Source organism: Chlorocebus sabaeus, chromosome 26 (genome assembly GCF_047675955.1).
Source record: "Chlorocebus sabaeus isolate Y175 chromosome 26, mChlSab1.0.hap1, whole genome shotgun sequence".
Taxonomy (NCBI): Eukaryota; Metazoa; Chordata; class Mammalia; order Primates; family Cercopithecidae; genus Chlorocebus; species Chlorocebus sabaeus.
In genome coordinates this window covers 54689379-54716527 of record NC_132929.1, presented here as the reverse complement: position 1 = coordinate 54716527, position 27149 = coordinate 54689379, and the positions used below count along the sequence as shown (strand labels likewise).

Below are 27149 nucleotides of genomic sequence, written 5' to 3'. Positions count from 1 at the left end.
TCAACTCATGGCCAATATTGTTTTAACTAATTCCTACCCACCCCTAAACTATAAAGACTTTTAAAAAAATACCAGTGTTATATCTAAAACACTTAACAATTACTTAATAGCATTAAATACATGAAACCCCTTTCTGAGTGTGTTGGCGCCTCTCCTACAGCGCCCACCTAGCCCGGTGGCCCCAACCCCCTGCGGGAGCTACACACGCTCAGGAAGCCAGGGACAGAGATTGGGTCCCTCTCCTTCCTGGCGATGGTGACAGCACCTGTTCGGATCTGTTGTGCGCTGCCGTCCAGAGCGCCCCGCCCGGTGCAGAAGGGGCCCGCCCAGCGCTGGGGACTCCGACGCGGAGCCCCTTCCCCTACCGCACGTACGCCCAGCCCCGCCCCACGCACGCCCTCGCCTGGCGCAGCTGCACTCCTGTCCTCCCGCAGGTCCGAGGGCGCCGGAAACGCGGCGGCTGCGAAGCAGAGAGGAGCCCCCCGCGTCTCCGCCCGTAGGACTCCGGGTCTGGGGTCTGCTCTGGAGCCGCGCGGGCAGAGGCCGTCGCTGCGCCCGCCGCGCCCTCTCCCGACTGTCCGGGTCCGCGGCCAGCCCGGCCACTAGCCATGGGCTCTCGCCCGCTGTCGCCGCCGCGGCTGCGGCTGCTGCTGCTGCTGTCTCTGCTGCCAGGTACGCTCACGGGCGTTAGGACTCCGGAGGAACGGGCGCCCGAGAGGAGGCGCGGGATCCGGAGGGGCTGCCGGTGAGAGCACCGCGCGGGCGAGCGGAGAAGGCTGGCGCCGTAGCCGGGAACTCGGAACCCGCGCAAATTCGCTCCAGCCCGGCGGCGACTTGGGTGGGGTGGCTTTTTCCCTTTCGGCTCGCCCCCTCCCCCTAGCCACCACCAAACCTGGGAGTCACCGAGCGGGCGCTGGTAGGCGCGGGGTAATGGGGAGGTCCAGACTGGGTCCTTCGTCTTGGGCGCAGGAGTTGGGGATTCGCGTCCCAGCGCTGCCCGTCGCCCTGCCCCGCGCACTGGCTCCAAAGCTGGCACGCCCAAGCCACCCGCTCCACCGTCTGCACCCCGCCCACCTCCTCATTTGACGGATAGATAGGGAAACTGTATCCAGAGGTGGCTAAAGACTCGGCCAAGGCCACCTGGGGGAAAGGAGAGTCGCTTCGGGACTGGGGCTGGAGCCGGCGCGACAGCCTCTCCTCCGGTCCTAGCCCCCAGGGCTCCTGGCCGTGTCGCTGTGGGACCTTCCACCGGGAGAGTGCCTCCCGTCTTCCTCCCGCTCTCCAGAGGAGCCTGCTGAGGGAAGCCGGCCCTGGCCAGCCGCTGGGAGGCTCTTGGGTGCCTGGGAGGGCTGGTGGATAGCGAGGGTCCGGGACCCGGCAGGGCTGCAGGGAATTTCCGGCGGGCCCGGGCGGGCGGTCTGTTGTGCGATTGTGCGCTCAGAGCGCTTTCTGCCCTCGGTGCCAAGGCCTCTACTATTCAGAACGGCCATACACTCTCAACCGACCTCCTGCCTGGGACCCTCCTTTCATTCTGGGGAAGGGGAGGGGGGAGCAGGAAAAATCTCATTTCAAGACCTGACGAAGTTGGATTCAACTTCCCGGAGGATTCCCCTCCCGCCTCCCCAAGCTGCCCCCGGATCTGTACGTGGGAATCAGAAGACAGCCGACCCCTGTATGCCTCACCTGTACTGGGGTGTGGCTTAGGAACAAAGAGGGGTGCCCAAGGGTTGCAGGGATGTTAGAGTCTTTGATCAGGATGTGAAGGCAGCATCAACAAGAGCTGGGGGTCACACGAGATCACGGGAGCCACATAGTGCCTTGGCTTCTAAGAGGGTTGGTGGCCAAACCCCTACAGGGTGGAATGCAGGAGAGGCCCAGACCTGGGTTGCGTTCTCCCAGAGGCTGGGAGGCAGAAGACCTGGGCCTGGGTGACCGTGGGTGTCCCTGCCCCTGGGGGTGGACTGGCCATCTTTCCATAGTGGAAGCAGCAAGTGGCTGTATCTAGGCAGACAGCATTTGCACCACACCCCTGCCTTGCGGTAACAACCCAGGAAAGGATTGCAAATAGTTCTTGAGCTCTTAGCACAGCACCAAGCTGTGCACTTCCTTCACAACAACCCTTTGAGGTGGATACGTTTATAATCCTTATTTTGACTGGTAAAGACACTGAGGTTCAGAGAGGTTAAGCCACTTGCCTAAGCTCACACAGCTCACAAGTGATTTGTCAGGATTTGCACCAGATCTGTCCAACTCCAGAACCCAGGCTTGCAACCACTGTGCTTCTCACTGAATGTGTGTGGCCTGGTAGAATCCTGCCCCTCTTGGGCCTCAGTTTCCCATTCTGTAACCCACTGGATAAGACTAGCCTGAAAGTCTGGGGTTCCACAGAATCCCTCCACAGGTGGAGGGGACGCTGTAGATGGGTGATGTTTCTGGTGGGCTGGGTGGGGGAGGTTAAGTAATGATTTCCCCGGGACTGACAGGGCTGCTTCCCCCAGTGGCCAGGGCCTCAGAGGCCGAGCACCGTCTATTTGAGCGGCTGTTTGAAGATTACAATGAGATCATCCGGCCTGTGGCCAACGTGTCCGACCCAGTCATCATCCATTTCGAGGTGTCCATGTCTCAGCTGGTGAAGGTGGTGAGTGCTGGAGCCACGAGCCGTGGCTATGGGGACCGGAGCTTCTGAAGGAGCCTTTCCCAGAGTGAGCCTTGTTTATGTAATTCTCCTGTCTACTTTAATCCCTCTTTCTAGGATGAAGTAAACCAGATCATGGAGACCAACCTGTGGCTCAAGCAAGTAAGTGACCAGACCCTAGGCACTGCTGCTCCCTGGTGGTGACTGCTTTATTTGCTTCAGGTGAACCAAGAAGGGCCCAACGACCAGACTTCATTTACTTCTGTAGAACCCAGATTGGACTGACTGGCAGATCTATCTCTTCTAAGGCTTGAGGTCACGTGCACTGGCCAACAGTCCTCCTGGAAGGACTGTAGGGCCCAACCCCTCAAGTCCCAGTTGGACAGGTTGCAGCCTGGTGAAAGACATTCTCCATGTTCAAACAACAGAACAGTATGAACCTGAGACTGAAGCCCTGCCCCCAAACCGTAGGGTGGTGCCTGAGACACCTCCTTCTCTCCTTGCTAAAAACTCAATTTTTTTTTCCAGACAGGATCTCGCTGTGTCACCCAGGCTGGAGTGCTGTGGTGCCATCTCAGCTCACTGCAATCTCCACCAGCAGGGTTCAAGCAATTCTCCTGCCTCAGCCTCCCAAGTAGCTGGGTCCACAGGCATGCACCACCACGTCCGGCTAATTTTTGTATTTTTTATAGAGACAGGGTTTCACCATGTTGCCCAGACTGGTCTCGAATGTCTGAGCTCAAGCAATCCACCCACCTCGGCCTCCCAAAGTGCTGGGGTTACAGGCATGAGCCACTGCACCTAGCCCAGAAACTCGTTCTTAAGTCAGAATCAGATGCTGCTGTTGTTGGTAGCGTGGGAGTAGATTTTTCTGTTCACATTGAGGCCAAGAAATTGGCTTCCACATGTCCTCCCCAGGGAGGCTTTGTCAAGACTTGCCAGGAGACGTAATGGCCCATTGGCCTGCTGGTGACCCTTCTGCCAGCCTTGCCAGCTGAGCACTCAGCACACACAGCCTTCATCCCCAGGAGGCTGGAAAGCCAGATGGGCACAGTGCCCCACCCAGTACTTGATGCACACATTCCCTCTGTGGCCGCAGCCTCACCCCTCTCTCCTCTGGTGCTCAGGACTCAGACCTCCCAGACACTTCCTGGGCCCTGCGGGGATCATGGCTTCTTCCCCCAGAACCTTTCAGAGGCCAGCCTTGCTTAACCTTGGGGTGAAAGAGAGTCTGTATTGGAAAACACCCCTGGAGAACCATTCAGGGGCTGTAAACAGCAGGCACATGGACCTGGACATGGTGCAAGAAGTCCAGGAGGCTCCGCCTGGCACTAGAAGTGACCAGAGAAAGCACCAGTAGACCCTGTTTGGTTAATGAGGGGCTGGGCTTGCTCACGGTTATGTGGGCAGTGGCTTCCCTAGTGCCAGGAGGCGGCCTGCAGATCCAGCCCTGTGCTGTCTCCCCACTGCACCCACAGGAGAAGTTGGACTATATGATCATGGCATGGATGTGGCTCCGTCACATGCAGCACGGGTGAGGACTCACCAAGATGGGTGGTGCCAAGAGAAGTAAAACCAGGCTGATTCTTTTACTGTCTCCTTCTCCCTCCCTGCTTCCTTCCCCGAGATCTGGAATGACTACAAGCTGAAGTGGAACCCCTCTGACTATGGTGGGACAGAGTTCATGCGTGTCCCTGCACAGAAGATCTGGAAGCCAGACATTGTGCTGTATAACAAGTAAGGTGCTGGGGGGCCCATGCCCTCTCAGGGCTGTCAGCCTGGGCTCTGGGTTTTTGGCCCACTGTGCTTAAAACTTGGCCTTTTCCAAGAGGGCTTCATTCATTTGTTTATTCCACAGGTACATATTCAGCAACCGCTGTATACCAGGGACCAGAGATGTTGGAAAGCCGTGGATAGCAACAGTTTGCTGAATGGCTTCAAAACAGGCATGGGTGGGTGGAGGAAAGCTTCGGGGAAGAATTGGCATTTGAAGTGAGTCCTGAAGATTGTGCAGGATCTCAGGACATGGAGCAGACGAGGGCCTGGGGAGGCAGGAGAGTATGTCATGGGCAGCCAAGGTGACCTCATTGGCTGGACTGTGGGACATAAGGATGGAAAGATCCATGGGCCAAGGACAAACCCATGTGTGGAGGGGGAAGGCTCAGATGCTGGGGGCACCTGGAATGTAGCATCTGTTAGCAGCTCTGTGCAAACAGACAGGAATGGAGTAAATGGTCCCTCCTCACCTTTTCTTTGAAAGAGAATGAGAGTGTTGGAGATCATAGCTGGGTGGGCCCCGCCTGGCTAATTTTTGTATTTTTTAGTAGAGATGGATTTTTGCCATGTTGGCCAGGCTGGTGTCTTAAACTCCTGACCTCAAGCAATCTGTCTGCCTTGGCCTCCCAAAGTGCTGGGATTACAGGCATGAGCCACCGTACCCAGCCCCGATGAGCTTTTTAAAAATACAGGTCTTGGCCAGCCATGGTGGCTCATGCCTATAATCCCAGCATTTTAGGAGGCTGAGGCAGGCAGATCATTGGAGGCCAGGAGTTCGAGACCAGCCTGGCCAACGTATCAAAACCCTATCTCTACTAAAAATACAAAAAAAAAGAAAGCCAGGCATGGTGGCGTGTGCCTGTAATCCCAGTTATTCCAGAGGCTGAAGCAGGAGAATCACTTGAACCTGGGAGGTGGAGGCTGCAGTGAGCTAAGATCGCACCACTACACTCCAGCCTGGGTGACAGTGAGACTCCATCTCAAAACAAACAAACAAAAAAATACAGGTGCCTGCATTCAAAATATTTTCTTCTTTGTTCTTCACTGTCTTTTCTAAAGTTAATATGTATTACGTTATCAAAAAAATCTCTATACCTATCCCCAGGTCCTGCCCCACAGAAACACTGAGTCAGTGGCTCTGGGTAGGCCTAGGAATGGGTGTTGTCACAAAGCTGTTCTGGGGACTTGTGTGACCAGCTTGTTTTGAGGATCCCTGATCTGGCCCATCCCTGACATTTCACAGATAAGGACTGAGGCCCAGAGTAGATGTGTGGCACAGCCGGGCCTGGGGTAGTCTCAGCCATCTGCTGTGGCTTTCGGGCCACTGTGGGCAGTGGATGCAGGAGGCTGATGCTGTGATCAGGGGCTGAGCTGGACACCCCAGCCTGTCTCTGCCTGTGTCCCCAAACCTCTACTGTCTCAGCAGCAAACCTGCCGTCAGACAGTTACCCTGCTACACGGTGTACCCTTCAGAACTCCTCCCACTGGGAAAAGGTCTGGGCCTTGGAGAAAGGATTGATGCTCCCCCAAGTATGTGAAGCGAGCTTCCCATGTACAGAGTAGCGTGAGCTTTCTGGGCCCCGTGCTCCCAGCCTGTCTGGGTGGCTACATCCAGATCATGGTTGAGAAGGGTGAGTCTAGGACTAAAAAGACATCCCTGGCTACTGCCTTCCAAAGAAGCTGCTCTTGGGCCGGTCCTTCACAATGGGCTACTTCCAGTCTCCTCTGGATCCAGAATGCGCATCTTGCCACCAGTTTTGGGAGGCCTCTCCTCTTTCTCTCTTGTAAAGGTTCTTCCTCTGCCAGACTGGTCCTGCTCATCATGGCACCTCCAAAACCCCTCTCTTTTCTCTAAGTCCACTCAAAACTAATACTTTTCACATTTAAGCTCTTTCATTGGACTGACATAAATTTTAGTTGATATTTTACAGTATGCTCGTTAGTTCTGTAGGTATTGAAGAATATCATTTTTGTACCTGTGCTTTGGAGTTAAAATGTTTTAACATTTAAACATTTTACATTTACATTTAAACAATTTTCAGCAAAACACTTGATATAGAATTAGTCTATTCTGATTTTAACGCTAAAAATATGTCTAGGTTTTTATGCCATATTAGTACAAAATAATGTTTTCTTAGTAGTAGTGTTGATTTTACAGTTAGTGTCAGAACTAGAGAAGCTAGGTTTTATACTGAATCACACTTTCTGGACTCTGGCAAAAACAAAAGGGGGTCTTGACTCACTCCGAAGACAGTCCATGTTTTATTTACTATTTTCCCAAGGAAACATAGCACTTATAAATGTTTCTTCTATGTAATTTGTATTTGTAAACTGGTCATCAAAGAACTGGGACACAGTATAAACTTAACAGGCTTACAGGGTTTTTTTTGTTGTTGTTCACTGTGAGTTGTCATAGGAATCACATAGTTCAAATGCTCTTAAGGGAACTGGGCAGGGTGTAGAGAATTTTTGCTAAGCTAGAATTAAGAAAATGAGCAGAAAGTTTAATCTTTATGTTTTGGGTTTTATAACCATTTTCTTGCTGGCAATCTTGAGTGAACAGCTGGAGTACTATAGGATGTATGATTTTAGCAATAATGAGAGGCGTAGCAAAATGTTTCAAATTGGATGTGGAGAGGAGCGAATATCATAAGGAATTTCCTTGAAATCTGAAGCTGAAAATAACATTTAGAAAAAATCATCCAACTCATTTTCTCTCTCTTCTCCTAGTTAGAATTTCAACTGCTCAGGATTGACCCTCTGTTAAGGATTTCTCTTCATTTTTTAACACAGTAGGAACATGTGTTTTCATATACCAAAATTTCACCTATGATATTTTGTTTTCTAAAGTTCATTCCCTGATAGAATCCTCCAAGTGTTCATGGACACTGTAACTCTGTGTTCTGGAAAGTTCATAATTCATTGTAACCTTTTTAGAGAATACTTTTAGGTAACTTGGCTGGGTGTAAAATCATTGGCTCCTTTTTACCTTCCATGAAAATCTTTTTTTTTTTTTGAGACAGAGTCTTGCTGTGTTGGCCAGGCTGGAGTGCCTCGGCTCACTGTAATCTCTGCCTCCTGGGTTCCAGCTATTCTGCCTCAGCCTCCTGAGTAGCTGGGATTACAGGTGTGTGCCACTATGCCCAGCTAATTTTTTGTATTTTTAGTAGAGACAGGGTTTCACCATGTTGGCCAGGCTGGTCTCAAACTCCTGACTTCAAGTGATCCGCCCACCTCAGCCTCCGAGAGTGCTGGGGTTACAGGTGTGAGCCACCATGCCTGGCCTGCTTTTTCTTATGTTTCTTCTGGTTTTACTTATTTATGTTTTTTGAGACAGAGTCTCGCTCTGTCACCCAGGCTGGAGTGCAGTGGCACGATCTTGGCTCACTGCAAGCTCCCCCTCCCAGGTTCACACCATTCCCCTGTGTCAGCCTCCCAAGTAGCTGGGACTAGAGGTGCCTGCCACCACATCCGGCTAATTTGTGTGTGTGTATATATATATGTGTGTGTGTATGTGTATATATATGTATTTATATATATACACACACACAAAATTAAGTGAAATTTAAATATATATACACACACACACACACACACACACACACACACATATATATATATATATATTTTTTTTTTCTGGAGACCGAGTCTCACTCTGTTGCCCAGACTGGAGTGCAGTGGCACAATCTCAGCTCACTGCAAGCTCTGCCTCCCAGGTTCACGCCATTCTCCTGCCTCAGCCTCTCAAGTAGCTGGGACTACAGGCACCCACCACCACGCCTGTTTTTTGTATTTTTAATAGAGATGGGGTTTCACCATGTTAGCCAGGTTGATCTCAATCTCTTGACCTCGTGATCCGCCCGCCTCAGTCTCCCAAAGTGCTGGGATTACAGGCATGAGCCACGGCACCTGGCCTCATCTGGTTTTATTTCTAGAATGATTTTTTTCTTTTTCCTAATTCTTTCCTAAATTCTACTAATTCTTTTTTTTTTTTTTTTTTTTTTTTTTTTTTTGAGACGGAGTCTTGCTCTGTCGCCCGGGTTGGAGTGCAGTGGCCGGATCTCAGCTCACTGCAAGCTCCGCCTCCCGGGTTTACGCCATTCTCCTGCCTCAGCCTCCCGAGTAGCGGGGACTACAGGCGCCCGCCACCTCGCCCGGCTAGTTTTTTGTGTTTTTAGTAGAGACGGGGTTTCACTGTGTTAGCCAGGATGGTCTCGATCTCCTGACCTCGTGATCCGCCCGTCTCGGCCTCCCAAAGTGCTGGGATTACAGGCTTGAGCCACCGCGTCCGGCCTTAATTCTACTAATTCTTTATACATTCTGTTTAACCAAATTATCCCTTGTCTTTTCTGATTTCTGTTGTTGTTTCACAGTTTCTAAAAATTTCTTAGTTTCTTTTCACTTAATTTGTAATATCAGATTATCATCAGCTTCATCTGCTTGGTGACTCTGTTTTTGTAGTTGCCGTTAATCTGCGTGTGTGTTAATTCAGTTACTTGTCTAGGCCAGAGTGTAATGGCATGATCTTGGCTCACTGCAAATTCTGCCTCCCGGATTCAAGCAATTCTTCTGCCTCAGCCTCCCGAGTAGCTGGGACTACAGGCGACTGCCAGCACGCCCAGCTAAAATTTTTTTTTTGTATTTTCGGTAGAGACGGGGTTTCACCATGTTGGCCAGGCTGGTCTCAAACTGCTGACCTCAGGTGATCCGCCTGCCTCAGCCTCCCAAAGTGCTGGGATTATAGGCATGAGCTGCTGCACCCAGTTTGTGTTTTTCTTACAGTATGTTTTCATAAGGCTCTGTTGCTCTTGTTTAAATAGATGGCCTTGCTGTACTTTTAGGGCAAGTTGCTGGAGGGAATAGGAGAAAACAGGTGGTTACCTTGAGGTAACACTTGTCTCTCTGCATGGACACCTCCACAGTCTCCACAGCCATGACACCACAGCCATGACATGTCATGACACCACACCACATGCCACAGTCATGGCACCTCCATGAGCTGCTGTCTCTGGATGCTGACTTCAGTTTCTGAACCTTCTTTCTCTTCTCAACCCCACTTTTTACCCCATTGAGTTTGGATCCTACCATAAGCTGCTTTTTCTCTGAGTGGTTCTCTGTCCTTCTGGCAGGGAGGTTTTGGGAGGCATTTCTGACATCCTCAGGAGCCCACGCCAGCCGACTGACCTCTGCAGACCCCAAGTGGGTTCCCGTGGGGTTTTTTGTTGTTCTTGCCCACAAATCGGAACCTGTGGAGCCCTCTCTGCTCCATTGTTCCTCTTGCCGAGGATTCAGCGCAGAGTGGCGTCCTCGTCTTTTGAGGGGCAGCCACTTCTTGGAGATTTCTGTGTCTGGCACTTTTAGGATCTTAGGACATGAGAACCCATCTTTCTTTTCCCCTGGCTGCCTCTACCCAGCAGCTAATCGCATGGGGGTCCCACAGGTCCTGCTGGTGGTGGTGGTCTGACCCCACACTCTCATATCCTGAGGTGCTGCGTAACCTAACTTTGTTGACGATGTGATCAGAAGGTTTGTTATTTTTCTGTCATCCTAGTTGCCCTATTTTTCTGAAGAAATTTAGAGAGATTTTAAAAACCCATGCCATCATGATCGTTCTCATAGCCCTCACCACCCCACCCCACTTCTGTTCTAAAATATCTGTATGATAGTGCTACCTTGGCTGATCATTTGCACCCATACTACCTTTTCTTTTTTAATTGCCTCACATGGTTTGGCAGTATGTTGCTCAGACCCCTCCCACCTCTGCTGTCCCTTGCTGCCAGCCATCTCTGGGTGTGATGTTTATTGATTGTTTGATTGATTGATTGAGACAGAATCTCACTCTGTCATCCAGGCTGGAGTGCAGTGGTGCCATCTCAGCTCACTACAACTTCCACCTCCTGGGTTCAAGCAATTCTACCTCAGCCTCTCGAGTAGCTGGGATTACAGGTGTGCGCCACCACACCCAGCTAATTTTCGTATTTTCAGTAGAGACGGGGTTTCATCATGTTGACCAGGCTGGTCTCAAAACTCCTGACCTCAGGTGATCCGCCCACCTCGGCCTCCCAAAGTATTAGGATCACAGGCATGAGCCACCGCGCCCAGCTTTCCTTTATTTTTTGGTCATTCGTTAGGTGAACAAATATTTACTGAGTGCCCTTTATGAGGCTGGTGCTGTGCCAGACCCCAGTCTCCAGCTGGGTCTGCATGTTGTGTCTCCTCCTAGCAGAGAGATAACTGTTGACACTGCCCCAGGCAGCACACAGTCCTTCTGATCTGGGCAGACACACCCCAGGGGTGCCGTGGGCAGCAGCAGCAGTGACCAGGGATCCCCAGAAATGAGCCATCAGCCCAGCTCAGCTAACCTCTGCCATGAACTCTCTGGGGTCTCCAGCAAATCATTCCTGTCCTTTGACCCTCAGTTTTCTCATCAGCAAAATGAAGCCTTTGGACTAGAGCAGGGGCTAGCGAATGTTTTCTCTAAAGGGCCAGAGAATAAATATTTTAGGCGTTGTGGGTCGTACGTACAGTCACGGTCGCAGCTATTCATCTCTGCCCTTGGAACTCAAAAGTAGCCACAGATAATAGACCACAAAAGGCAGTGGCACTATTCCCCCCAGATTTTATTTACAGAAATAGGACCGCAACTTGCCAATCCCTGGTCCAGACCTTGGGCTCTGAAGCTTCCTTGCTGCTCTGACATTTTGTTGATCCAGGATTCTGCGAGGAATTGGTTCAGGAGGCCTCTCCTTCCCAAGGGTCTTTTCAACCTTCTGCTTAGCCCAGCCCTCTCCAGGGCCCCTCAGTGCTGAACATGGGCTGAGTCCACTTGGAGACTGTGTGGATATTCACCTCCACCCCCACCCTCCTACCTCTCCCTTTTTGCTGCAGCCAGAGGCAGGAATACTCTTGTAGGAAATTAAGGGCATGGTGGGAGTGAAGTGGGGGCAAAGAATGTATAAACTCAGCAGGGCACCTTTGGGGGCAAACCAGCCAACCAGAGGAAAGACAGGTAGTGGCTTTGGCATTTAACCTTCATGGGTAATGATTATCCTCCTCAGCCGAGACCCAGGAGAAACTAGCAAGGAAGAAGGACACGCACCAGAACATTCCCCTTCTGTTTTCACAGGTTCTCATCCAATTACAGCAGCACAAAGATATCGCTAGATGTTTAGGTTTTTCAGCTCTTTGTTTACAAGGCAAAGGAGTGTGGCGGTTGCTCCCTTTGAAGGATGTAAATGCCTTCACAAGGTTAAGAAACTTAACAGGGCTGATCTGAGGAATTTTTAAGAACCTTCCTGGGCAGGCCCATTGTGGAAGCAACCGGCCTTGCTCTCAGATGGACCATCTGGCCATCATGAATGGAATGCCCAATGGGAGACTCAACAGGGATCATCAACTGATTTTCTGTCGAGCAAACCAACAAGACTATTCCTAGAAAAATGTACATTTCTAAGGCCGGGCAGTGGCTCAAGCCTGTATTCTCAGCACTTTGGGAGGCCGAGGTGGGTGGATCACTTGAGGTCAGGAGTTTGAGACCAGCCCAGCCAACATGGCAAAACTCCATCCCTACTAAAAATACAAAAAGTAGCCAGGCGTTGTGGCACATGCCTGTAATTCCAGCTACTCAGGAGGCTGAGGCAGGAGACTCACTTGAACCCTGGGAGACAGAGATTGTAGTGAGCTACTGCATGCTAGCCTGCTCAAAAAGAAAAGAAAAACATATTTCTGTGTGAAAATAAAGTCAGGATGTACATAGTGAAAAGGAAGGGAGAAGAAACATGGGGAGAAAATGGAGACAGGGACACAGAAAGTGAAGAAATCTGTTATGCTGAATTCAAAAGACAAGGAAGCAAAAACATGATTATTATAAAACAGTACTGGGAAGAATGGGGGTGGGGAGGGTACAGGGAATGGTCAAATCAGGATCCAGAGATAGGGTTTGGAAATAAACCCATCTGATGAGGTTCTGTTTAATGGGGGTGGACTCCCCTGTGTGGTCTGTGCGGCCCCTTCCAGCTCCACAGTCAGGTTTCACACACACATTAGGCTCCCAGTGCAGACTGAATGAGAGGGCCAAGCCTCAGGGACCCTGGGTGGCAAATAATCCCAAAGGCTGCTTCAGCACCTGGCTCCAGGAGGATGATCTTCCTCCCATTTCTTTAATTAAAGGGGGAACAATCCAGGCATTTGGGAGTCTATCAGTTTGGGACCTGTGTTGTGGGATGAACTGGTGGCATGCCCTGGGGCGTGTTCAACATCTCAGATTGTTGTTGGGGAGGGATTTTGGGCCTCAGAATCCCCGTTGGTAAATGGGGCTGGGAATCAGGTGACTTTATGGCACTTTCAGCTCTCATCTTCCGCTGCCTTCCAAATCATTACTGTGAGAAGCTGGTCGAGATGACCACTATATGACCCAGTGTTAATGACCATGTGTTACTGTGCCCCCCATCTGTCTTTGCAGTGCTGTTGGGGATTTCCAGGTGGATGACAAGACCAAAGCCTTACTCAAGTACACTGGGGAGGTGACTTGGATACCTCCTGCCATCTTTAAGAGCTCCTGCAAAATTGATGTTACCTACTTCCCGTTTGATTACCAAAACTGCACCATGAAGTTCGGTTCCTGGTCCTACGACAAGGCAAAAATCGATCTGGTCCTGATCGGCTCCTCCATGAACCTCAAGGACTACTGGGAGAGCGGTGAGTGGGCCATCATCAAAGCCCCAGGCTACAAACATGACATCAAGTACAACTGCTGCGAGGAGATCTACCCCGACATCACATACTCGCTGTACATCCGGCGCCTGCCCTTATTCTACACCATCAACCTCATCATCCCCTGCCTGCTCATCTCCTTCCTCACTGTGCTCGTCTTCTACCTGCCCTCTGACTGCGGTGAGAAGGTGACCCTGTGCATTTCCGTCCTCCTTTCCCTGACAGTGTTTCTCCTGGTGATCACTGAGACCATCCCTTCCACCTCGCTAGTCATCCCCCTGATTGGAGAGTACCTCCTGTTCACCATGATTTTCGTAACCCTGTCCATCGTCATCACTGTCTTCGTGCTCAACGTGCACTACAGAACCCCAACTACACACACAATGCCCTCATGGGTGAAGACCGTATTCTTGAACCTGCTCCCCAGGGTCATGTTCATGACCAGGCCAACAAGCAATGAGGGCAGCGCTCAGAAGCCGAGGCCCCTCTCTGGTGCCGAGCTCTCAAATCTGAATTGCTTCAGCCATGCAGAGTCCAAAGGCTGCAAGGAGGGCTACCCCTGCCAGGACAGGATGTGTGGTTACTGCCACCACCGCAGGATAAAAATCTCCAATTTCAGTGCTAACCTCACGAGAAGCTCTAGTTCTGAATCTGTTGATGCTGTGCTGTCCCTCTCTGCTTTGTCACCAGAAATCAAAGAAGCCATCCAAAGTGTCAAGTATATTGCTGAAAATATGAAAGCACAAAATGAAGCCAAAGAGGTAAGGATATGGCTCTTATTATATTGATCATTCATTCATTCAACAAACATTTACAGATTCCTTGTGGGGCAAGGCATAGGGTAGGGGTTAAGAAATTATACTCTGGAGTCAGTGGCCTGTGTTAAGACCAGTTATATGTCCTTGGGTATGTTACCTCACCTCTCGGAGCATGTTTTCTCATCTGTAAAATGGGATGATCAAGCATGTAGTATGTGGTACCCAGAAGCTAGCCACCAGGCTGCCAGCAGGCTGGACCATGAAAACACTTGATGCCAATAGAGTAGATTAGGATGTAGGCTGGAAAAGGGCATGGGGCCAGATGATCTCAAGTTGGAATTGGTTAACTGAGGTTATATTTTTATTTTTACTTTATTTTTAATTATTTTTTTGAGACAGGGTCCTGCTCTGTCGCCCAGGCTGGAGTACAGTGGCTCAATCTTGGCTCACTGCAACTTCCACCTCCTGGCGCAAGCGATTCTCCCATCTCAGTTTCCTGAGTAGCTTGAACTGCAGGTGCGCTGCCATCATGCCCTAATTTTTTACTTTTTTTTTTGAGACGGAGTCTCGCTCTGTCACCCGGGCTGGAGTGCAGTGGTGCAATCTCGGCTCACTGCAAGCTCTGCCTCCCAGGTTCATGCCATTCTTCTGCCTCAGCCTCCCCAGCAGCTGGGACTACAGGCGCCTGCCACCACACCTGGCTAATTTTTTGTATTTTTAGTAGAGATGGGGTTTCACCGTGTTAGCCAGGATGGTCCCGATCTCCTGACCTTGTGATCCACCTGCCTCGGCCTCCCAAAGTGCTGGGATTACAGGTATGAGCCACTGCGCCCGGCAATTTTTGACATTTTTTTGTAGCAGTGGAGTTTTGCCATGTTGTCCAGGCTGGTTTCAGGCTCCTCGAGTCAAACGATCTGCTCACCTCAGTCTCCCAAAATGCTGGGACTACAGGCGTGAGCCACTGCACCTGGCCTTTATTTTTACTTTCTAATTATATATGTGTTTTCACTGAGGAAGAATTTATGTGGAGTAAAGTGCACACCTCTTCAGTGTACATCTCAATGAATGTTTACATCATGTATAGAACCATGTAACCAATATCCAGGTAAAGATGTAGAACACTCCCAGTGCCCCAGAAAGTTCCCCAATGCCCTTGCCAGTCAGTGTCTCCTTCCCTGCTTGATACTCACCATCCTGGCTTAGGCGCAGTGGCTCACACCTGTAATCCTAGCACTTTAGGCAGCTGAGGCAGGTGGATGGCTTGAGATCAGGAGTTTGAGACCAGCCTGGGAAACATAGCGAAACCCTGTCTCTAACAGAAATACAAAAATTAGCCAGGCATGGTGGCATGTGCCTGTTGTCCTAGCTACTCAGGAGGCTGAGGTGAGAGGATCATGAGCCCAGGAAGTCTAGGCTGCAATGAGCCATGATCATGCCAGTGCACTCCAGCCTGGGTGACAGGGTGAAGTCCTTTCTTAAATTAATTAATTAATTTTTAAAAAATAACCATTATACTGATTTATTTGATAATTGATCTGTTTTACCTTTTTTTTTTTTTTTTTTTTTTTTTTTTTGAGGTGGAGTCTTGCTCTGTCACCTAGGCTGAAGTGCAGTGGTACAATCTCGGCTCACTGCAAGCAACCTCTGCTTCCCAGGTTCAAGTGATTCACATGCCTCAGCCTCCAGAGTGTCTGGGACTACAGGTGCCTGCCTGCTACCATGCCTGGCTAATTTTTTGTATTTTTAGTAGAGACGAGATTTGGCCATGTTGGCCAGACTTGTCTCGAACTCCCGACCTCAGGTGATCCGCCTGCCTTGGCCTCCCAAAGTGCTGGGATTACAGGTGTTAGCCACCATGCCCAGCCAGTTTTACCTATTCTTGAGTTTCATATAAATGGAATCACATAGTATATAAACTCTCCCATGTCTGACTCCTTTCATTCAACATAATGTCTTTGAGGTTTATCTTTGTTGCTGTTTCTTTCTTATTAGTGTGTAATATTCCATAATATGACTATAATACTGCCTTCTGTTTATTTGTTTTACATTTGTTGGACATTTGGTTATTTCCAGATTGAGGCTATTATGAATAAAACTGCTACAAACATTTATGTCTTTTGGTGAATGTATGCGCTCATTTCTCCTGGATGTATACCTAGCAGTGGAATTGCTGGATCATTGGAGAGATGTCTTTAACTTCAGTGCATACTGTAAGGTTTCCAAAGTGATGGAATCATTTGACACTGCCCTAGCGATGTTTCAGCGTTCCATTTGCTTCACACCCTCACTAACGTGTGTGATGTGGCATTTTACTGTGGATTTAATTAGCATTTTCTCATTGAGTAATTATTAGGGCTCTTTGTCATATACTTATTGGTCATTTGGATATCTTCTTTAGTGAAGTATCTATTCACATTCTTTTGCCCGTTTTTTTGAGATGGGGCGTTGCTATGTTGCCCTAGCTGGTCTCAAAACTCCCGGGCTCAAACGATTCTCCTGCATCAGCCTCCCAAGTTGCATGCTGGGACTACAGGTACTACCACACCCAGTTCTTGCCCATTTTTTAATTTGTCTTATTATTATTATTATTATTTTAGATGGAGTTTCACTCTTGTTGCCCAGGCTGGAATGCAAGGATGTGATCTCAGTTCACTGCAACCTCTGCCTCCTTGGTTCAAGTGATTCGCCTGCCTTAGCCTCCCAAGTAGCTGGGGTTACAGGCATATGCCACCACACCTAGCCAATTTCGTATTTTTAGCAGAGGCGGGGTTTCACTATGTTGGTCAGGCTGGTCTCAAACTCCTTGCCTCAGATGATCCACTCACCTCGGCCTCCCAAAGTGCTGGGGTTATTACAGACGTGAGCCACCATGCCCAGCCCATTTTTTTAATTGAGTGAACTTAGCTCTGTTTTCTCCAAAAATCTTATGCTTGAACTTAAGAACTGGGAACTTATGTCAAGTAATAAGAATAGGAAAGACTTACTGTAAATAATGTCATGTGCCTGGTCATTCCATGACTGTATACCACCAAGGTTACCAGGATCACACTTAATGACTTTATGAGAAGTTCTGCTTTAAAATTAAGTGGATCTGCCTTAAGTTGTTTATCAGCAAAGAGGTAATTACCAGATAACTTCATCTCTTGACCCACTGTAGGTAATTAATATTGATAAGGTATGTCTGGAGCCTCTTTTATTCAGCTGTGAGTGGCATACCAAAGTGGATGGGACAGGAGGGAGACAGCCACAGCTGCCCTCATCCCCTCACCCCCACCCATCTGAGCAACTATGAGTATGTCTTGTGACCATAATGGTGCAAAACCTCCAGCTGACCCAGTAATTTAGCTGAAGAGTCAGGCACTCCTTTAAATTCAGTTGAAGCAGTTGTTGGACACCATGAGTAATTAGAAGTGAACAAATGAACAGGGCCGGGCGCAGTGGCTCATGCCTGTAATCCCAGCACTTTGGGAGGCCGAGGCGGGTGCATCACCTGAGGTCAGGAGTTTGAGACCAGCCTGAACAACACGGAGAAACCCCGTCTTTACTAAAAATACAAAATTAGCTGGGCATAGTGGCACATGCCTATAATCCCAGTTACTTGGGAGGCTGAGGCAGGAGAATCACTTGAACCCAGGAGGCAGAGGTTGCAGTGAGCCAAGCTAGAGCGCCATTGCACTCCAGCCTGGGCAACAAGAGCAAAACTCCACATCAAAAAAAAAAAAGGGGCCGGGCGCGGTGGCTCAAGCCTGTAATCCCAGCACTTTGGGAGGCCGAGACGGGCGGATCACGAGGTCAGGAGATCGAGACCATCCTGGCTAACACGGTGAAACCCCGTCTCTACTAAAAAAATACAAAAAACTAGCCGGGCAAGGTGGCGGGCGCCTGTAGTCCCAGTGACTCGGGAGGCTGAGGCAGGAGAATGGCGTAAACCCGGGAGGCGGAACTTGCAGTGAACTGAGATCCGGCCACTGCACTCCAGCCTGGGCGACAGAGCGAGACTCCGTCTCAAAAAAAAAAAAAAAAAAAAGCAAATGATCAGTGAAAATCTATTTGTCTAATACTGATAACTTTTGCAGACATCTTCTATCCTTTACCCACTTTAAAAATAATTATTTCTTTACTAAAGGTCGAGATCTAAGTACCCATACTCTAGCTTTTGTTAGGCTATTAGAAATTACTTTTATTCTAAAACTTATTTATTAGATACCATACAAGGTGTTAGAGTTATTTATTAGATACCATACAAGGTGTTAGAAGGGCCTAAGGCATGGAGACAGACATATAAAAAACTTGTAATTAAAAGGGGTCACAAACTTAAATACAAGGCAGGTAGATTGGTGAAATGGCCTGAATGCAGCGATAGGGAGTGGTGTGGTCTGTGGCAAACTAGTGACACATAGTCCATCTCAAGAGGCAGCCACTGCTCACCTCTGGTCATGTCTCCACATGGGCTTGTGAGCCCATTGTTGCTAGATCTTCCTGCTTTTTTCAGAGAAGGCAGAAATCTGGCCAGCAAGCCACCAGATTGTCTATGAGAAAGTAGCGAGTGTTAGAGTAAAGGTGCCAATTCAGTGCTTGGAGGAGAAAGTTGAGCTGTCTGAAGGATTCCTTCTTTCCCTGAGTGACTGACGCTCTGCTGTTTACACAGAATTTTTCAGAGATATTTTAATTTCCTACATCTCTGGCTCCAGCTTGGCTGGTTTTAACTGTCCTTGGTTCTAAGGAGCCTAGACTGAAGCCTAGGCTGTTTTCCCAGAGCCATCTCCTGAGGGTGCTGCGAGCCTGTGAATGCCGATCCCTGGACACATTCATGGGCTCCTAAGGTAGGGGAAGTGTCCAGCCTTCCCTGGCTGTTCTTTTTAAAAAAATTGTTCACACCAAGCAGCAGCTTCTCTGCTCCTTCTTGAATCTCCGCCTAGTTCAGCCTGCCTGCCTCCATTCCTGCCTCCACCATGTCCATCAGGGTGACCCAGACGTCCAAGGTGTCCACCTCTGCCCCCCACGCCTTCAGCAGCCACTCCTACACAAGTGGGCCCAGTGCCCACATCAGCTCTTTGAGTTTTTCCCGTGGGTAGCAGCAGCTTCTGGGGTGGCCTGGGCGGAGGCTGTGGCGGGACCAGCAGTATGGGAGGCATCAGTGCTGTCACAGTCAACTTCTTCTTGTGAAGAAGATCAAGACTATGAGAAGCTGGTGTCCAAGTCCTCTGACACCCTGCCGAAGTGAACAGCCACAGCAGCCCCTCCCAACCTGCCCTTTCTGTGGCTGCCCCAGAGCCTGGGAGGGAGGCCCATGTGCAGAGGGGCACAGGGAACGGAAGACCCACCTGAGGCTCCCCCAGCCCTCAGCCCACCCGCAGGGGAGTTCACTGCCTAGGCACCCCTCTTGCCCATGCCTCCAGCTACAAAACAATTCAATTGCTTTCCCTCCCCCGCCCCCAAAAATAAAACCTCAGCTAGCTCTGCAAAAAAAAAAAAAAAAAAAAAAAGTTCACATTGGTCATCTCCATAGGCTCATACTTGGTCTTATTAGTAAGGAATTTAATTAGCAATAATACTGTAATTTTAGAGTTACGACTAGGATTGGATTATCAAATTAGAAAACTAGTTAGGGAGCTGGTTTGTGGTAGCATGGAAGCACTTTGTTGACAGTTGTTTTGATGGCTGATCCCTCAGTGATTGGCACACTGTAGGAGTTGCTTCCTAGATCTTAGAGGGGCCACCGATCCCAGCTAAATTTTTGAGACAGAGTCTCACTCTGTCCCCCAGGCCAGATTGCAGTGGCATGATCTCCATTCACTGCTATCTCCATCTCCTGGGCTTAAGCGGTTCTCCTGCCTCAGCCTCCTGAGTAGCTGGGACCACACACAAGCCACCATGCCTGGATACTTTTTGTATTTTTAGTAGAGACAGGGTTTCACCATGTTGGCCAGGCTGGTCTCAAACTCCTAACCTCAAGTGATCGCCCTCCTCGGCCTACCAAAGTGTTGGGATTATGGACGTGAGCAACCCAGCTACGATATTTTGAGCTGATAATTCTGAGACTTTTTTTTTCTATTTGGTACAGAAAGATATAGGTATAGATATAATTTCATTCCAGTTGGAACCTGGCCTTTGATCAATTGTTTATTAATTTGCATGTGTTGTAATTACTGCTTTATCAGGATTACATTTGTTATGTCACATTTTCTATTTACTCTTTTTTTGATATCGAACAGGTAATGTGCCACGTGTGTTTTATATTTATTCTCCTGTAGCTATTCCTGATTTAAACCCATCCCCCAGTTCCCTTTCCATCTCGATCAGTCTCTTATATGTCTCAATATCTGTATCTTATACCCATCCACTCTCCTTCCCCTCTTACCTTCCCATAGAATAAAGGGAACTGCCTTTAGCCACCCCAGTTATTCCTAGTTCTGGATTTTTATGAATGTACATTTTCATTTTTGCCATTCCTTTTTTTAGTCTACAATGAACTTTGCCAAGTTTACTTATCCTTCACATACATTGCATGGTGTCCCCCTGGATTTATTTCTCTTCTTTAAAAAAAAAAAAAAATTCTTTGAAACGCTGTCTTGCTCTGTCTCCCACACTGGAGTGCAGTGGCACGATCACGGCTCACTACAGCCTCAACCTCCTGGGTTCAAGTGATCCTCCCACCTTAGCCTTCCATGTGGCTGGGACTACAGGTAGACGCCACCATGTCTGGCTAATTTTTTAATTTTTTGTAGAGATGGGATCTCACTATATTGCCCAGGCTGGTCTTGAACTCCTGTGATCAAGTGATCCTCCTGCCTCAGACTTCCAAAGTGCTGGGATTACAGGTGTGAGCCACCATGCCCAGCCAATTCCTTCTCTTACAGGCATGCCTTCTCAAGAGTGTTTAAGGGTAAACCTTCTGGGGCCTGGCAGGCTAAAAAATTTATTATAGCCTCACTTTAAAGAGGGAGTTTAGCTGGCTACAAAACTCTTCAGCTAAGGTTGGATACTTCAGCTAGGGTTGAAATTCTCTTCTGTAAATACTTAAATATTGCTCCACGGTCTTTTTCACCTGTGTCACTTTTGAAAAGTTTTAAGTGGATCGGGCGCGGTGGCTCATGCCTGTAATCCCAGCACTTTGGGAGGCCAATCACCTAAGATCAGGAGTTCGAGACCTGCCTGGCCAACATGGCAAAACCTCATCTCAACTAAAAATAAAAAATTTAGCTGGGCATGATGGCGGGCACCTGTAATCCCAGCTACTCGGGAGGCTGAGGCAGGAAAATCACTTGAATCCAGGAGGTGGAGGTTGCAGTGAGCCAAGATTGTGCCATTGCACTCCCAGGAGACAAGACCAAGACTCTGTCTCAAAAAAAAAAAAAAAAAAAAAGGTTGTAAGTGAGTCTGAGTGTTGGTCCTTTGTGAATACTGGATTCTGCCTAGGAGCTATTAGAATTTGTAGAGAATGTGTCTGAGTAGGGTCTCTCCTACTCTGTTTGGCACTGGTTATGAGCCATTTCATTCTGAAGTTGCTGTCTTTAATTCTGAGAGATTCCGCTTCTGATTTCTGTAAAGACTCCTTCCCACCCCCTTCCTTTTCTCTTTTCCTGAGCTCCTGTTGCAGCGACATGTCAGCGTCCAGCCTCCCCATCTCTTATGCTGTACGCTTCCCATCTCGTCATTACTTCTGGCTGCTCCCAGGAGCTTTCCACAGTCTCTCCTCCCACCTCTCTGCTTCTTTCCTGAGTGGCATCTATCCTGCCAGTTACTCCATCCCCTGAGTTCTTGATTGTAACTTTTCTATTTCTCACACCTGTTATTTCCACTTGGTTCTTCTGTAAAACTGCAGGTTCCTTAGTTTCCAGTGGTCCCTTATCTCGTGTTTATTTTAAATCTATGAATTTTCTTTCAAATAATTGAGTTGGTATATTTGGGGCCTGTAAACTCATTTTTCCTGGGGGTGTCAGTCATCCTTTCTGAATTGTGTTTGGGAAGGGGCTGAAATCCAGGCTTTCAGAATGTTGAGGGTCCACACAGCCACAAACTCTGCTAGATCACCTTTCAAGGTCATCCCCTCCAGATGACCTTGTCCCTCAAAGAATGTCTCATTATCTCCCTGACTCTGATCTCCTCCAAGTACCTCCTGCTGGACTGAAGCTGTTTGGTCCTTGATGTGTGGAACTTCAGTCTTAGCTGAAGAGTTTTGTATCCAGCTACTCTCTCTGAAGTGAGGCAATGGCCAGACACAGTGGCTCACACCTGTAATCCCAGCACTTTGCAAGGCCAAAGCAGGAAGATTGCTTGAGGCCAGGAGCTAGAGACCAGCCTGGGCAATACAATGAGACCTCATGTCTTAAAAGATAATAAATAATAAAATAAAAGGGGATGGGCACCGTGGCTCATGCCTGTAATCCTAGCACTTTGGGAGGCTGAGATGGGTAGATCACTTGAGCCCAGGAGTTCAAGACCAGCCTGAGCAACATGGGGAAAACCTATCTCTACCAAAATAAATAAATAAATAAAAGTGAGGCTGCAATAAAATTTTTAGCCTTCTTGTTTTTTTGTTTTTGTTTTTGTTTTGAGGTCTTGCTCTGTCATCCACTTTGGAGTGTAGTGGAGCCATCGTAGCTCACTGTAGCCTCTAAATCTTAAGCTCAAGCAATCCTCCAACCTCAGCCTCCCAAATGCTAATTTTTTTTTTTAATTTGAAGAGGCAGGGGTCTCACTGTGTTGCCCAGGCTGGTCTTGAGCTCCTGGACTAAAGCATTTCTCCTGCCTTGGCCTCCCAAAGTGCTAAGATTAAAGGTGTGATCCACCACACCTGGCCCTTTGAGTCCTTAGAAGAACATTTATCCATAAACATTCTTGAGAAAGCATGCCAATAAGAAGAGAAACAAATCCGGGGGCTACAAGTGGGAGGAGGAAAGCCTTGGGCTCTACCAGTCAATGGGCAGCTCAGTTCTCTGCACTTCCCTTCAGCCAGGCTCCGCTGGGCTTGCGAAGGGACCCCCTGAACCTGCATCTCTGGGCTGGGAGTGGCAAGCTAAAGAGGCAAAGAGGCGAGAGAAAAAAGAACTCTCCCTAGCCCTCCCCTCCACCAAGCCCCTCCTCCTGCCCAGGGCTGCCATCCCCAGTCCCCGGCCACACCTCCCCAGTTTCTGGGCCTTTAAAGTAGTCTTCTCTTGCTTCTGGGCCAGCTGTCAGTTTAGGCTAGTTCACCATTTTGCCTAACACTCATCTATCTGTGACTCATCAGAAAATAGCCAATATCAAGTGCTTTAAAGACTTTAGGAGTTAGATATAAGTCCAGCACAGTGACTCATGCCTGTAATCCAACACTTTGGGAGGCTAAGGAAGGAGGATCACTTGAGCCCAGGAGTTTAAAACCATCCTGGGCCACGCAGGGAAACTCTGTCTCTACAAAAAAATTAAAAATCAGGCCAGGTGCAGTGACTCACGCCTGTAATCCCAGCACTTTGGGAGGCCGAGGCGGGTAGATCACCTGAGGTTGGGAGTTCAAGACCAGCCTGGCTAACATGATGAAACTCCATCTCTACTAAAAATACAGTAAATTAGCCTGGGGGTGGTAGCATGAGCCTGTAATCTCAGCTACTCATCGGAGGCTGAGGCACGAGACTTGCTTGAACCTAGGAGGCAGAGGTTGCAGTGAGCCAAGATCGTGCCACTGCACTGCAGCCTAGGTGACAGGATGAGACTCCATCTCAAAAAAAAAAAAAGAAAAATTGCAGATGGCTCACACCTGCAATCCCAGCACTTTGGGAGGCCGGGGCAGGTGGATCACCTGAAGTTGGGAGTTTGAGACCAGCCTGGCCAACATGAAACCCCATCTCTACTAAAAGTACAAAAATTAGCTGGGCATGGTGGTAGGCACCTGTAATCCCAGCTACTCAGGAGGCTGAGGCAGGAGAATCACTTGAACCTGGGAGGCAGAGGTTGTAGTGAGCCGAGGTCATGCCATTGCACTCCAGCCTGGGCAACAAAAGCCTGGGTGTCTCAAAAAACAAAAAAGTCACCTGTGTGTAGTGACACACACCTGTAGTTCCAGCTACTCGGGAAGCTGAGTGCAGATTACTTGAGCCCAGGAAGTCGAGGCTGCAGTGAGCCATCATCGTACCCCTGCACTCCAGCCTGGGCAACAAAGCAAGACCCCATCTCAAAAAAAAAAAAAAAAGATAAAAAATTTCCGTCCAGCCAGCTCTTTTTGCACCACTATTTATATTCATGTGTAAGACCCAAGTGTCATCTTTCTTCATGAGGCTTAAGGAAGGGTCATTTTATAAATCAACATTAGTATCACTAGGCTCTATTCATTAAGGACTCTTCTGAAACAACCTTCTGAGGGAGGCACTGTTCTTATCCCCATTTTATAGATGAGGAAAATGAGGCTAAGAGCGGTCATGGAATTTACCCAGATTCTCACAGGTCGAAAGGAGCAGAGCTGGGATTCTAATCAGTTCGTCTCCAAGTCTCTGCTTTTCCACCCCTCTGGCCTCCTAGAGCCTTAGGACGTGGCTGGTAGGGGGTGGGTAGGAATCTCACATCTCAAGGTGTATCTGAAGCACACACAAACCAGTCTTAGGAATTCAAATAAAGTACCTTATGGCAAATATGGCATCATAATTCTAATTTTACCTATGACAGTAGTGTCACCAAGAGGACACATTTACTCAAGCTCACAATAGTGATGTAAAATCTTCGTCTCCCAGGGCCATTTCAGTATACTTAAATTAATAAATTACATGCTGCCTCTTTGATTATTGCTTTAAAATCAGCTGATTCATAGGTTCTCTCTCTCAATTCAATTATGGCTTCTTTGCTTTCTGAATTGTCTAGGAGTATAATTACCCTACAATTTTCCTTCCTGTTTCAAGCCCAAATTGAAGCTGTATGATATACAATTGGTCTTGCTTTTTCTCCCATCTTTTACTTTATTGTCAGCAATTATTTCTGATGTTCAACCTGCTCTCCAACTGCACAGTATTCCATGATACTTTGGCCTTACACTAAAAATTACTTTTGATCAGCTGGGCATCGTGGAAAGGGCAGTGGGGAGGGAAAGGCTGATGAGGATGGACTTGCCCTGATGTGTGTGCTCATTTTTGGAACAGATGTTAAAAGGAAATTTATTTTGTTTTTGAGACAGGGTCTCGCTCTGTTACCCAGGCTGGAGTGCAGTGGTGCAATCTTAGCTCACTACAACCTCCGCCTCCTGGGTTCAAGAAATTCTCATGCCTCTGCCTCCCAAGTAGCTGGGATTACAGGCATGCACCACCACTCCTGGCCATTTTTTTAATTTTTTGTAGAGACGGGGTTTCACCATGTTGGCCAGGCTAGTCTCAAACTCCTGATCTCAGGTGGTCTCAGCCTCCCAAAGTGCTGGGATTACAGGCGTGAGCCACTGCACCCAGCCAGAAATTTATATCTAAAACTGGATAAGGAGTACTTTGAAGCACTGGTCGATTATGTTGGACTATATTAGGCATTCTAACCAAGGCCCAGAATCCTTCCGTGGAAGTCCAAACTGGTTTCACTAACTTTATAAAATTGGCATTCAATTTAGAAAAACTAGGTTATGCATATATTAGGAAACTTCTGATTTGAAACAGCTCTAACATGACAAATCTTTTACACCTGTTTCTCTCCTGCATCAAGAGAAACTTGAGAATGGTAGATTTCCTCAGACTACATCCTAGGGAAAAAAAAGGGCTTCTTGCATATTAGAGACAAAATGGCTTCTACTGCAATGTATTTATTAAATCTTCAGTATTGAAAATGTATTCATTTTGCCTTTCTCTCCGTGTTTTTTTTTCTCTTTTATCATTTTGTTTTGCAGATTCAAGATGATTGGAAGTATGTTGCCATGGTGATTGATCGTATTTTTCTGTGGGTTTTCACCCTGGTGTGTATTCTAGGGACGGCAGGATTGTTTCTGCAACCCCTGATGGCCAGGGAAGATGCATAGGCACTAAGCTGTGTGCCTGCCTGGGAGACTTCCGTGTGTCAGGGCAGGAGGAGGCTGCTTCTTAGTAGGAACGTACTTTCTGTTATCAAGCTACCAGCTTTGTGTTTGGCATTTCGAGGTTTACTTATTTTCCAGTTATCTTGGTTTTTGTCAAAAAAAGAATCATGCGAAAAAAAGTAGAATATTTATTATGGATAAATGAACATTTAACTAGCCTTTTTGGCATGGTAAAGAGATGTCAAAATGTGATTCTTCTATGTGATAAGTAGTGTGCTGTGCTATGGAATATACGTGTAAAAATGTTTCCTTTTAAGACAAAACTGGATAGAAAAATGCTGTTGAGAAATATGAAAAGTCATTCAGTTCAGTATCACTGCAGATCTCCCAGTGGTTTTTCTTATTTAGCCCATAATCTCTTTGCAGGTTTATACTAATTCAGCAATCTCCTACTGTTACCCATTTTCTTACCATGCATTTCTCATTCTTTATTGGGTCTAAAGGGCTGTGCCTCCATTTCAGAGAGCTTCAACTAATTCTCTTGCATAATTCTAAATTATACCATGAGAAATCATACCTAGTTCTTCATTGTTAATAAACTGCCCTAGTACACCATAAACTGGGTGGATTATAAACAACAGAAATTTATTTCTCAGTTTTGAAGGAGGTCCAAGGTCAAGGCACCAGCAAATCTGGTGTCTGGTGAGGGTCCTCTTCTTCAAACGGTGCCTTCTAGCTGTTTCCTCACATGACTGAAGGGACTAGCTACCTCTGTGGGGTCTATTTTATAAGGGCACTAACCCCATTCATGAGAGCAGAGCCCCCATGGCCTAATCACCTCTCCAAGGCCCCCTCCTTCTAAGACAATCACACTGGGATTAGGTTTCAACATATGAATTTGGGGAGGACACATTCCGACCATAGCATGAACCTTTAGAACAGGGTTTCTCAGCCTTAGCACTATGGACATTTTGGGCTGGATAAGTATGTGTTGGGACAGAGTGGGGGTATCCTATGCATTGTAGGATCTTTAGCAGTACCCTGGGCTCAACTCACTAGATACCAATGACATACCCTGCTTCTTCACCAGTTACAATAACCAAGAATGTCTCCATTGTTAAATGTCCCCTTAGGAGCAAAACTGCCCCTGGTTGAGAAACATTGCTTTAGACAAATTGTTAAGAAAGAGTATCATGTACTACACTTCTGAATCTTAACATGATCATCATCACTGACGGATGATTCAGAGACTGTTTGAATCTTGTCTCACTAGCTGTTTTTCCTATGCAAAAATAAAATGGACAGAATTGCA

General features: G+C 48.0%; 1 protein-coding gene across 4 annotated transcripts; it reads left to right on the top strand.

Moving 5' to 3' along the window:
• Nucleotides 1-326: 326 nt before the first annotated feature.
• On the top strand, nucleotides 327-27149 carry CHRNA3 (cholinergic receptor nicotinic alpha 3 subunit). 4 transcript variants are annotated; one of them, XM_073012370.1, is made up of 7 exons: nucleotides 327-672; nucleotides 2484-2638; nucleotides 2753-2797; nucleotides 4263-4372; nucleotides 12873-13108; nucleotides 13349-13884; nucleotides 25712-27149. In XM_073012370.1, exons 1-7 carry the CDS (start codon nucleotides 609-611, stop codon nucleotides 25838-25840), a joined length of 1275 nt encoding a protein of 424 aa, XP_072868471.1. In that variant the 5' UTR covers nucleotides 327-608; the 3' UTR covers nucleotides 25841-27149. The 4 variants fall into 4 exon arrangements, with proteins under 4 accessions (XP_072868471.1, XP_072868470.1, XP_072868469.1 ...); XM_073012369.1 differs by lacking the exon at nucleotides 25712-27149 and adding an exon at nucleotides 15459-17913 and having other exon boundaries at nucleotides 329-672; nucleotides 12873-13884; XM_073012368.1 differs by having other exon boundaries at nucleotides 335-672; nucleotides 12873-13884.

Coding starts and splice junctions, on each gene's coding strand:
- CHRNA3 (XM_073012368.1), top strand. CDS start 609: ATGGGCTCTCGCCCGCTGTCGCCGCCGCGGCTGCGGCTGCTGCTGCTG. Junction 2,639..2,752: donor TGTCTCAGCTGGTGAAGGTG/GTGAGTGCTGGA, acceptor CCCTCTTTCTAG/GATGAAGTAAACCAGATCAT. Junction 2,798..4,262: donor CCAACCTGTGGCTCAAGCAA/GTAAGTGACCAG, acceptor TCCTTCCCCGAG/ATCTGGAATGACTACAAGCT.